At 33.6% G+C, this 13,237-nt stretch overlaps 1 protein-coding gene and 2 non-coding genes across 4 annotated transcripts in view; all 3 read left to right on the top strand.

Moving 5' to 3' along the window:
* LOC149560301 (histone deacetylase HDT2-like) overlaps positions 1 to 3,703 on the top strand; it is a 36,262-nt gene extending 32,559 nt beyond the window's left edge. For both annotated transcript variants that reach the window (XM_089824588.1, XM_089824587.1), the window contains exons 9-11: positions 42 to 154; positions 236 to 312; positions 3,143 to 3,703. In XM_089824588.1, coding sequence (XP_089680714.1) covers positions 42 to 154; positions 236 to 312; positions 3,143 to 3,209 — 257 coding nt within the window. In that variant the 3' untranslated portion in view covers positions 3,210 to 3,703. The remainder of the gene's footprint in view (positions 1 to 41; positions 155 to 235; positions 313 to 3,142) is intronic.
* LOC149560303 (small nucleolar RNA U30) lies at positions 1,283 to 1,355 on the top strand. Its single transcript, XR_016364307.1, has one exon. It is a non-coding gene; the product is annotated as a small nucleolar RNA U30 (small nucleolar RNA).
* On the top strand, positions 1,596 to 1,669 carry LOC149560302 (small nucleolar RNA U30). The gene has a single exon (XR_016364306.1). It is a non-coding gene; the product is annotated as a small nucleolar RNA U30 (small nucleolar RNA).
* Positions 3,704 to 13,237: the final 9,534 nt, after the last annotated feature.

The raw sequence follows: 13,237 nt of genomic DNA, 5'->3' as shown, positions 1-13,237 counted from the left end.
GGTATCCTGTTTTCTTATTTTATGAAATGCCTAATTTGTAGGCTCTGATGGAGGTAAGGATGGACCTAGTACGCCTGCACGGTCCTTTGTCCTGGGTTCGAAGGATCAGAAAGGACAGACACCTAAAGCAAAAGACACCTCTGTTCCCAAAGAGGTATGATATTTGCATTTGGGTAAGCTCTGCCATAGCTAGATTATTTTTCTCAATGATATTCATTTGCAGTATTTTGTGCAGGCATCCAAGACTCCTGTAACACCTGGTACAGGCTCAGCAAAGAAAATTGGTGCACATAATTGTGCAACTTGCTCAAGGTGGGGTTATATTTGATTTCAATGGATTTTTGGCACTGGAAGTCTTGTTGGTGGAAGTTAATTGCTAAGATAATCTTTTTGAAGCAGTATGAATATAATGCTTGATTTATTTTTTATTTTTCTCTTTTTAAAAGAATTATAAATGATTTTTAATTGTTATTTCTAAATCCTCTTGGGTTGTTAAGAAGCCATGATCCTTGTTTTGGATAATGATTTAATCATCTTAAATCAGAGTGGAGAAATAATCAAACTTTCAGAGCTGCCATTGATAGACATCTTTTAATTTAAATTGAAGTGTCTGAACTATGTACAAGTAAGAGAATCACTGATACCCTTTAAGATGTATCATATTACCATGGAAAATTAACAGTCCAATGAAGTTGTCAAGTCAATGAAGCCCTGCAACCATTTTATGATGAAGCTCTTGTTTTGTTGAAATACCCCGGACCTTATGATCATATGTTCGACTGAAATTAGAATTTTTGTTGACCTGAGACACAAGTCCCTGATCAAACCACCACGAGTCACTGATGCTGATGTGCATGATATTTCTGGTTGATCACTATCAAATTAAAATAAAGAAAAATGATCAATTATGTTCAGTTTTGTGCAGTTTTTCTGATAACTGCAATTAGTTATCTGATTGCAATATCAAATGTTTCATAGGTTGATTGTTGTTTGTTGTGTGTGCACAAAAATGTTTTGAGTGTGCATCTCCATGTGCATTTGTTGTTTGTCAATGGATACTTAAGTCCAGTGTGATTGTTTGTGTTAAGAAGCAATTTCTTCCAGAGGAGGTTTTTAGATATAATAATATCTCTGCTTTGGATTTTATAGAGGCATTTAGTAACAAGTTTTTTTTGTTATTATGTACACCTATATCCGTTATTATATACACCTATATTGATAGTAGCTTGCCACTCTATGGCAATGCCATGGACTGGCCTGGCCCAGATGAATGTATTGATGTTGCTATGATGATTTTTCTCGTTAATCTGAACAATGTTCAATGAGGATAAATAAATCCTTTAAAAAATCTGAGCTCCCTTCTAAGATTCTTTATAATCTACTAACTGTTGAAGCATCTTGCTTCTCTTGTGGCATTGTTCCACATTGAATGTTTTGTATATAATTTATTTCTGCTAAGGTGGGTGCAGACAGTGTTATATATGTTGAGTTTTGACAGTGGGGAGGGGTTTAGCAGTGTGTTTTTTCCCTATCATAGACGCTCATTGTTAGGGATCTTGCCTCTTTACACCAATTCCACTGGGATGTATTGAAGGTGCTGTGATGAGTTCTCTCGTTAATCTGAACAATGTTAAATGAGGATAAATAAATCCATTCAAAAATTCTGAGCTCCTTCAAAAGCTTCTATTCAGTCACAGTAAACATTAAAACTAGTGACCATTTACTTCCTTCTAGATTGTGCTTCTCCATGCAGTCTCTTTGATGTATGATTTTTTTCATTTCGATGTTAGCTGTATCTGGCTGCACATGTCTCTACTTCCCACTTTACACCAATGCAACCGACTGGCCCTAAGGTGCTGTGATGAGTTCTCTTGTTAATCTGAACAATGTTAAATGAGGATAAATAAATCCACTTAAAAACTCTGAGCTCCTTCTTAAGCTTCTATTCCATCCAGTGAACATGTGATCTTTTGGTTTCTTCTAGAGTGTGTTTCTCCATGAAGTTTTTTTGATGTATAATTTTTTTCATGTGAATGTTAGCTGCATGTGGCTGCAGTAAACACCTATATTTAAGCCCTGCAGAAAGTTTTTAACATTTGCTTCCTTTTGGCCGAGGCCATTGAAAAATGTATCTAGTCAAGTGATCTTGTGATAAGCTGATAATCACTCTTATTAGTTGGGTTGATGATTTATGAAGATAGATAAAATTAATGGAACAATTCTGTTGGCTACTTAGTCTCAGTCAACTTTATCAAAGGTTTATTGGAAACAGTTTCAATTTAGAAGTTGGTTTTACTTTGTCTGGGCTCTATTATATATGGATGTGGTAATTCAAATGTTAAATGAAGACTGTTAAACAAAGTAACATGAATTTCTCTCAGCTTTACTGCTAATTCATTGTTAATATGGAATTGATTCTGTGTGGATAAATTAAATGCAATAAAGTTATGAACTGTAAGATGGGGAGTGGGCTGTATATCCATTCTGTTTTGTTTCCCATGATGCAAATTCTAAATGGAAGCACAGAAGGTGCTATGATAAGCTGTGTTGGTAATCTGAATAAGGCTCTTGGATGATGGATAAAATGCTTCCACAGAGTCTCACCTTCTGTTGATCCTGCATGACACAATTTAAGGTTCATCTTAGTTGGACCTGAACTTGTCAAATTGTTTAAATCCAAGCTTTTTAGTGTCTGCTTGTTGATTTATTGTACATTTATTATATTGCAGTTGACACATGTAAATTTAATATGCACATCAGAGCTTTGACAATATTTGAAAATTGTGAAACTGCTGAATTTTGCCTTGCTGTATGATTTGAAATTTGGTAAAATTTGATATGAAGGTACAGTTTTTCTTGCCAAGTTGACAATTGTTGTTGCATATCCTGATCTTATCATTTGACTGTGGCTGCAAGTCTTTTTTATAGCAATCTTCAAATGCATGCAAGTTAGGCTAACTTGTAAAATGGATAGGAAGACATTGTGAATCAGTTATATTTTGTGAGCTTAAATTTGTGTATATTTGTGGCTTCATTTCTAAAATACATGAATATATCTTGGATGTTATTGTTTTATCTGTATGCTGTACTTTTTGATGTGTTATTTTGTATCCAAACAACCTAATTACTATTATCTTAACAGGAATTTTGCCACGGAATCTGCATTGTCACAACATAATGCTGCCAAGCATGGTGGAAAGCAAGGTTGATAATGATGCTTTGTCACCAACCATTGATGGGTATTTTGTAGATTGCAAGGATGAGTTGTAACTGTGTGGATATGGTGGATGTTTATATGCGGCAATTTGAAAATCTCAGACACATGGGGACAACTGAGATTCTGTTTACTAGCTATCGTGTTAATGGAACAACAGTCGAGCTGGAGAGCTGTTCTTAATTAGTTACGATATTCTATACTACATGCCATAGACTTCGTGAACATTTTGCACAATTTCTAGCCATGTTCTGAATCTATATATAACCAAAGTATAAATTCATCAGTTGGGGGTGGTAGCTGTTTTGAAAGTGTTACTGGGCTGCTATCAGAGTTTTTATGAAGACCATGCATTTGCAATTAAAATGTTTTTAGGAAGACCATGGTAATTTAGAACTTTTTGGCAATGAGATGCTGCTGAAATAGTTTGCTATTACATTATATTGTTGGATAGTCATAAATATTCTATTTAGTTCATATATTCTCTTATTTTTTCTGTTCGTTCACTCTTAGCTAGCTATTCATATATATGTGCAATTGATACCAAGAACTATAATGTGCAGTGTTTTTGATAAGTCAGATAGGATAGAATAGGGGATAAAATTGTTGGCAAAGCAGGGCATATAAAAGTTAAATATAAAATATGCACTATCTTGATACACACATCTTGAATGGATTGCTCCATAGCCTGGTGCAAGCATTTTGATTTCCATGGACGAATTCATTGATAAGGAACATTATACTCTTATTAGCCGATAGGCTATTATATGCGAGCATTTCACTTCAAACCTGTCCAACACTTTAAAACAACTAGTTGCATTTTTAGGCGGTTTGCAGTTTTCAATCATGCAGAATCAAATCAGATTTACAAATGAATTTTAGAATTAAATAAGATTCATCCAATGATTTGATTTCACAATCAAATCAGATTTTACAATCAAATCAGACTTAAGCGATCATTTCTTATCCTATATTAGATAGTTGCTTTCTTATTATTCCAAAAAGACCTCGATTTGGAACACAGAGCAGAAGAGAGAAGAGAGGGATGGTATTCCCACCAGGATTGAAGAATATATGACTCGGGAAATTCAAAATATGGTTGTACACCAGACATACATGCTTGTGATCTGTTTAGGCATCAGTATCACGTGGAAATCCCGTCTAAGTCTTACTTCCTTCAAACCGTGGGCCACATGAAGGCAAATCGCAGTGGCTGAATTTGGTTGGAGGCAAGACTTAGGATATTAGTGACTTCAATGACTGCCCATGTGGAATTTCAGTGGGAGTGAATTCAGTCACCACAATTTTCTCTCTGCCCAGAAGATGTGACATCAGCCAGTCGTGTATACCAAGAATTGGTGAATTCTATGAACAGTGCAGGACAAAGTAAGTTTGCAGAATCAGGTCTTAATAATGTGGCCATTCTACAAATAATTTACAATGCCCATGGAAAGACACCGTAGCAGTCAGTAGATGCAATGGTGAGCTGTCCTCAAGCAATATGCCTGATTCATATAATGCAGTAGCCCACCCATTTGTCGTTTTTACAGCATCTCAGCAACATAGAGATGTTTTAAATCTGGATCCAATGCTACCAGGGCACACAACTCAGTTTACACACAGGTGATTTCTGCTCAAACAAAGAAGATGGATGTTACAAGGTTGATGATTCCAGTGTTGCTAAGATTTGTTAATGGGATTGAGGTGAGTCAAGAGGTGTTTTTAATCAATATTGCACATGTGCCCACTGCCGTAGTCACTACTTGTAATCACAGGTCAAATGTGGACAGAGAAGCCCAATTGTCGACAGAAGAAGATTGAATAGGCCATGGACAAGATAAATAGCTGGCTGGATAACATTCAGCTTGCAGAGGTGGACAAATTTGAAGACAAATTGATGGATGCAGATCACCATTACAGTGGGGGAAATTGGAAAAGAGACTTAAACAATTTTGGGGAAGGATATTGGATCTGGCAATTTTATAGCTCGATATTGGAATCAGAGAATGGTGATTTTCTAAATACACTATTTTCTGTTGGAGAAAAGCAGAGCTTAGTAATAGGAGATGATGTTGTGGATAGAGAAAAATTATGTATTAAATCTACAAAATTTAGTATTTTGAATCATGGGATGATGGGCAAGTTTGTGTCCCAAGTCTTTCATAAGCGAAGATATCTTTAATTCTGATATAATTTGGAGAAGACTCATTGGGAGTGTATTGGAATAGAGTTTTTGGCAATCTTGAGATCATCTCAAGACCCTGAAAATAGGGAAACAGGGGATGACATGATGCATGGCTGTGTCAGTTGGACTTTCGGATATGAAGCCCAATAGTCATATAACTGTTTATTTTTCCTCAACTCTTCATATTCAAAGAACTTTCTATATAATGGCTGTACACAGCCATGTAATATTATATTGTTTAATTCATGATAAAGTATTCCCTGTTGGAGTGTGGATGTCGGCAAGTTTTGCCACACCATGGTAAATCTTGTGTTCTTAGGTTTTGCCTTGTGAGTTTTTGTTTTCGTTAATTTCTCTGCTAGTTAATATTTACACTATTAATGCACCTTCCATAGATTAAGGGTATTGACAGGGGCATTCAGTATACAAATTCATGAGTAGAAATTGGGAAGCAAAGGCATTGAGAACAGGTTTGTAGGAAGCAAAAGTATTGAATTGAACAAGAGGAGTGTAGATGGAGGAGAGGTAGAGGAAGGGTTACACAAGTTTGCTCAAAAGTTTAAAGGTCTCTTTGGGGATCGATTTCAGTTTAGGATGTTCAAGGACTAGCTGCTCAGGCATAAAAGTTTCAATAAGCGCACTATAGATTATTTGGGTTATCATTAATTGTTTCTTTATCTATATAAACATATAAGAAGTCATAACTGCGATTGTAGATGTGGTTTTGGTTTCTCGAGTATATTGAATACTGTACAACCACTATTTTCACAGCAGAGTCAGAAGTTTGTAGACCCTCGATTGTATATAAAACCTTTGGCTTTGCAATGAACACAAAATTTGATAAATATTGAAATCTATTCAAATCATTGTTATCAGATAATACTCAGCTCAAGAACACAAGGCACCGATCTCTCTAGAAATCTACAAGTCTTACCTGCAATGGGGCGAAAATGCCTGAATCCCATAAAATTGCCCCTGAAAATCTTTTGAGATACATTTTATTTGTGTCGGAGGCATATGATATTCGATTAGTTATCCCATTTATGATATTTAAATTGAATTGAATTTTTGAATTCATTGGTGGGATGATTTGATTGACAGCTATTTTATGGCCAAGTAAAAATTGATTCATATTCCCTCTTTCTTGTGTTATTTTACAACTTAAACAACTTTTAGAATTTATTTGGAAGTTAAATTTTTGGGTTCTTATTGAGGTTTGTAAGATTTATTAGATAGCTTTTTCCACAAAAGAATCACTTCTTGTTGGTGACAATACTCTATGCAAAAAAATTAAAATCAATTAGTAAATATGAAATAATAGATTAAAATAGGAATGATTGCCCAACCAAGTGAAAGAAAAACTTGGAACTTTTAATTTTGAGTGAGATTGTTAGAAAAGTACAGTTTTCTAAGAAGATTTAGGGGAATGCTTGGGCGATTCGAGAAATGTTTCTATTTAAAATTGAATTGCAATTAGTAAATATTTGTTAGAAAATTAATTTTTTTTAATTTTTTAGTCAAAGATTAAAAAATATTTATATTACTCAAGTATAGGACATGATCTTTCTTTTATGTCATATGTTTATAGGGTTTTGTATCTTTGGAGTGGTGTAATGAAAGAACATATAATTATCTTTAATAATTATGTTCAATTAATTGATTTATAATTTTTTGTTGTCTATTTCAATTTAATTTTTTTTGGTGTTTATTTCAATTTAAAAGATCACAGTGTTTGTATGTATATGTTGTACAGCAAAATTCTTCTTACAAGAAGAGATAGGTAGAGTTGAAGACAAGATGAAATCCACATAATAATAATAATAAGAACAGTATGTTTGATTTTAATCAAGCAAAATAAAAAGTACATAATAAAAATTATCAAATACCTTGAGAAATGTAGGTCAATATATAAGAAAGTAGGGGAACAAAACATTACTATGAATATAGAATAACTCATTAGCCAAAATAATGAAAAACCTAAAAGTTTAAAATTTTTATGATATGGTAGAAGGTTACAAGTGAGTTTGTCTAGAGAAAAGTAAAACTTTCTATATAATTGAAGAGCAAGCTTTGGACCCATGAAAAAATCAAAACAGTTGGCTCATTTGAACAAAATGATACATTGCACACTAATCACATTATATGTTGCACTAGACCCGTAGCGGACAAGGACATCGTTTTCAAGTTAGCACCAATGTAGGGTGTATATGTACAAGGGCAAGAACATCATTTTGAATATGACTGAGGATAATAAAGAGAGTATAAAAAGACAATCATTGTTCGCTATAAACAAAATTGATTGTGTGGAATACATAATTGGCTCCAAAAAATGCTACCACTGGCATTACAATATGCGATCTACACCTAATATTTTACGTTTTTCCATGGTTGGATATTCTTGAGGCTATATGTCATCCCATGATGGGCTTAGTAAGTTTCATTTTTTTTGGTAATGCATAAAACAACTAAGGTGAACCCATTTACGTGGTGGTAGGAGTTACTTCCAAGTCTAATAAAATTTTGGGACCTCTTAAACTTGGAAGTATCTTCAATATACATTTGTACATGTGTTGTTTAACTCACCAAATTTATCCCAACGACAATTTTCTTTGCTAAAGGAGAGGTCAGTAGGTCAGACTAGAGATGCAACGGGATCAACATGGACATATATTCTCACAAATGGTGGCACAGTGGCTGGAATAGTTGTCACACATTTGAGTGAATAGTTTGAAACCCTAGTTGTGAACTCAATACTCTTAAGGCCAATTTGAAAGCATATTCAGAGCAAAATAGGCAATAAGAAAGTTACGGAGCACAAGATAAGATGAAATGTGGAACAATCTACTTAGTTCAAATTATCTTTATTGATTCTCCACAACGCAAAGTGATAGGAATAGACAAATAAATGTTCACACATAACACAAATGGTTAAAGAAGCATACAATGGAGAAGATCTTTTGTTACCACTACCACAACATACTTTCAACTAGAGAAGATATTTTTTGTATCTTTTTCAGTCACAGCTGTGATTGTAGTCCTCAGAATATCAAATAGAGGAATTTAAGCTAGATTATTAATGACTTAGTGATAACATCTGTTCTTAACCATGAATATATATAGTACATAAAATATTGAATAAAAAAATATCTTAGCAAAGTTCTATGACTACAAGAAAGAAAGCCATGTAGAACAATGTTCATAGAATTATAGAATTAAACATCCCACAAGTGAAACACTATTGAATGTTCACCCACAACCTCAACGATATTCATCCTTCTAGTCTTTATGAAATCCCACTTTTTTGTAGTTCTCATATACTCAATCTCCACTTTAAAATTAAAACTTTACCCCTTTATTAGAGATATTGGATTGATATAATTAACATATTAGCTGGAACTTTCGTAAATGATATGTACAACATATGTTGGAATATAGATTATTCTCTTTAAATACTCACAAAGATGTCTACATAAAATATTGTCTCATTGAATGCTATAATTGGAGGATGTATCCAAAATGGTAGTTGTGACTAGATTCTCTTTTTTAAAAGAGAAATGCAAGTAAAAATTAAGCTTTATGAATACTTAGATGCTAAGTATTCATTTGAACCATCTTCTACCCCAATGCAATACAAACTTTGCAATAGTTTCTAAGCAATTCTACATTAGGACATATACATTGTCAATAATGTGAACATGTAAAGTATGCAATAAATGCTACCTTGGGATGCATACCTCTTTATTCTAATGTGGTACAATTTATACTATATGTTCTCACAAGAAAGGAAGGATTTGATTATTTATGTGTAATATTATAGACCCAGGAAAATAGCTCGAAAAATTAAAAATTCTAACCCAAATTGAAGAGATGTTCATAACATGAGTAAATCCAAAGTTCAAGTGACCAACAGTCATGATGAACAATACAAATATTGTGGGCAAACAATTAGCTTCCCATAAGACATTAAAATATTAGAATATCTCTCGTGTAGAATTACAAATTTGGATGTCCTAATAGTTGAAGACCATACACATTAACATTATTATGATTTCTATGTAAGTAGAAGTTGCATATGACATTACAATATAAAATTACATATGACCCATTCTATAAGGATGTTTAATATCCACAACTACTTAATCATACAAGTATAGGCGTTTCAAACATGCTTCACCCTTGAAAATTGTTATCAATTGATACTGATAATAACATGAGATGGATATTGTCAAAGAAAAGTTACAAATTAAAGATCCAAATGACCCCCTTATTCATTTGTCAAAGCTTGAATAAATGAATATAATATTGAAGGACTTATCGACATGGATTAACCCATGCTCTTCTTGGATTGTATTGCATTGCCAATACGTACTCACTATCGTCAAGTTAAAATGCATGAATATTAATACACTTAATGAGATTCCATGATAGAAGATTTGAAAACCACCTAAGATTTTTCTATTTTGTATTGCATCTAATAATGAGACATTGCAATCAAGAACTCTCTTCTATGTTTGTTAATAAAAATCTAGATGATCACTCCATCCCAACCACCATTGAAAACCTTTGCATCCACACATAATTTTTTTTTTCTTTTTCCAAAGCTCAATTATCTTAACAATTGATGCATTTCAGATCTTCCTTGTGGGGAATTCAAATGTATTGGAACAAATGTTGCACGGTGAGCTTTTAGATACGATTACCTAGTTAGGATCTACTCTTTTGCATATTTAGTGTTGCAAATACTAAATGCCCAATGTTTCAACAATTATTTTCAATTGGCATTCCATCTATCCTTCAAAGAAACAAATAACACATGTAAAAAATATTAATAATAATTTGCATCTGATTTTCTTGTTTTTGTACCAAATGTTCACAATTTTCTGCAAAGAAGCGATAGAATTTTTTTTTTCTACCTAGACAAACTAATGGTATAGATAAGAATGACAAATGAATTTAAGAATAAATCATGTATGCTACCCAACTATTTATTATGTTAATATGATTATTTATTTTTTCTCTTTTTACATTTCCTTGTATATTATACCAAAAATAATATATGTAGGAAAAAACCATCTTATATAGACATGCACTTTTTGTCTAATTTCCTCTCCTCCTTGATTTTCTTGGTTATAAAATAATTAGGTCAATTCATATAGTTGTGTTTGTTTGGGAAGTTACGATGGAGAGGATTTTGTTCATTTTGTGTTATATAATAACCATTTACATTTGCATAGGTTGGTCGTTTGGGAAATAATGATAGAAAGGCTAGAGGTTTGATAAGCATTCTATTGTAATACATTAAAAGTTAACTAGATTTATATACAATGTTGTGTAAATGTAGATGTTATTTGGATTTCCAATGTCCTATGAGAGCATTGGAAGTTTGAGCATGAGAGTTTTGCTAGCTCATGGGCTATTTTCTCATGGGCGTTAGAATGATTTTTGTGTTTTGTTTCTTTCTGGTTATAAAATAATTATTTATATTGACATAGGTAGGTGTTTATGGTAAAAACGTTATGAGAAGAGGTTTTGAAGAAGTTATATTATAATAGATTTAAAATTAATTATCATATTAGGTTTTTTCTTGGTAATAAGATTGATTTTATTAATGACATTCATAGGTTAAGTGCAACAAGATAAATTAGAAAGTTCTTGGATGAAGCCCATGTGTTGAATCTTGAATCCTCCATCCAGAGTTGTACCCTCATTGCATACTCAATTACAAAGAGCTTCCATTGTCACTGTAATTATAGAGCAATCATAGAATTACATACAAGCAAAATTATTGTGAGATTTAGAAGACAAAAAGGAGAAGCATTAACACTAAAGTATCAAGTAGGATAGAAAGAGACATAAATGAAGCTTTCCACTGAATCTACTCTATGAAAATTGTAATTAAATTGGTGTCCATTGATTGGTAGAATTTGGCGTCCATTAATTGGTATCATTTTGCCTTTTTTGGTTGATCGTCATCTCACCATTTGACATTGTCAAAATGAAAGGGAATTTTTTACTATTTCATTTTTTTTCACTAAGGCATTTGTTGCCCCTTTCCCCATTTGGAGACCCTTAAAGAGAGAACTCAAAAGCAACCAAATTAAAAATGCTTTTCCCTCTTAAACATTAGAGGATTTACAAGTATACATGAAAGATAATAAAAAACAACATAGAGAAACATCAACACACATAAAACCAACATAGAGCAACAATGGATATGGGAAAGCAAACCCTTGTTTCCCTTAAAGGGCAAGTGGGATGAACCCTCAAGTCCTAGTTCTCAACATTGCATTTATTTTGGCTTATGGCTAGTTTTCTTCCTCATTATTTGCTTCTTCTCTAGTTCTTTACTTGTTTCTCATCATCAACAATCAACCCTACATGTGATTTCATTTGAGGCATGTCCATATTAATGATGTGTTGCATGACTAGTAGCTTGAGTGTGTACTAGACCTTTCTTGCCTCTTTAAACCTTCTCCATCTCAATTTATAATCAAATATCCACATAAATGGAGTGTATTTTGAACTTGGAATTTTTCAATTTCAATTAGCTTCTCACTCAAATTTATTCCAAATTCAAGTGTTAAGGCATCTAAAATCTCTTCTAAACTTAATAGAGCATCCTAAGGGACTAATTAGAGCATCATGAACCTAATAATGTCCTTTTCCTTTGCCAAGTTGTAACACCCATGCCATATTCATGGAGATGTTCATGTTGGTGCGATGTCTATTTTCTAGCTGGTAGAACATTTCACCAAGCAAACAATCTACATCTACCAATCTATGGTAAGTGAACTTGAACATTCTTTCCACCCTAATTCTTTTGCTATGATCATGAAATGAGTTTTGCTACTTTTGACATTGAAGGGTGAAAGTTGATTCGATTTTCGTAGCACCAAAAAACTTAACTTTGTTAAACCTTGCAATTGAAGAGACTTGCTAGTTAGAGGGAACACACTTCAATGTTTTAAGGTGGTGAATAATGACATGCAATAAAAACATGTCACATCTAACATAGTGCTTAAGGGGAATGACAACCTCTTATCGCCTTCATTTACATGATGCATTTATGAGTTGGGAAATGTGGCAAGAAGAGGGAAAGAGAGAATAATTGTTCTGGTTAGGTAAAAATAGGTTTAGAAAGGACCCAAAATGTTGTACATAAAATCTAAAGATATGACAATATAAGGCCCAAATATAGTAGTGTGTGTCACCAAACAAAGATAGGGAAAAACTAACAAATTCCCACCACAATGGACATCAATCCTCAACAAGGGAACTCAAGATTTAGATTTAGATTTAGAACCTCCCTTGTAAGATCGCAAAGTCTTATCTAGAGGAGGGATGGAGTACTTAGATTTCTTTCCTTTTACCGTTGTCCATCCATCCTCTAGCTTAACCACATCGTTTTGCCAATCCCTTGAAGAAATGAAGGAATCCACATTGCAGACTGGAGAAGAAGTATCATCCAACAAAATAGTCTCCCTAGGAGAGGCCAATTTGGGTGAACCCAAATCCAAAACATTTTGTACTACAAGTCCAGAGACAACAGATTGAAAAAGGGTCAACATTCAGGACAATAGGATCAACAGTCTAGGAAGCAAGAGCCTCCTCCAAAACAGGCTGATCCAAAACATCAGGAGTAGTATCCCCTGAACCATCAGAAGCAAGAAACTCCTCAACAACTTTCCCTCGAACAAAAGAAGGTTTAGTAACAGTGTAATGCTTATTAGAAACACCCACTCACTAGGTCGGTGCTTGCTTTGATCTTGCCTTGTTAGAAGAACATTGAGTTGCCACATGGCCAGTCATATGACATTTCCTGCATCGGAAGGGGAGAC

This window comes from Cupressus sempervirens, chromosome 4, assembly GCF_028749045.1.
Source record: "Cupressus sempervirens isolate cs-2001-9-10 chromosome 4, ASM2874904v1, whole genome shotgun sequence".
NCBI classification, from domain to species: domain Eukaryota; kingdom Viridiplantae; phylum Streptophyta; class Pinopsida; order Cupressales; family Cupressaceae; genus Cupressus; species Cupressus sempervirens.
The sequence above is the reverse complement of the archived record's forward strand: the minus strand, read 5'-3'. Positions and strand labels throughout refer to the sequence as shown.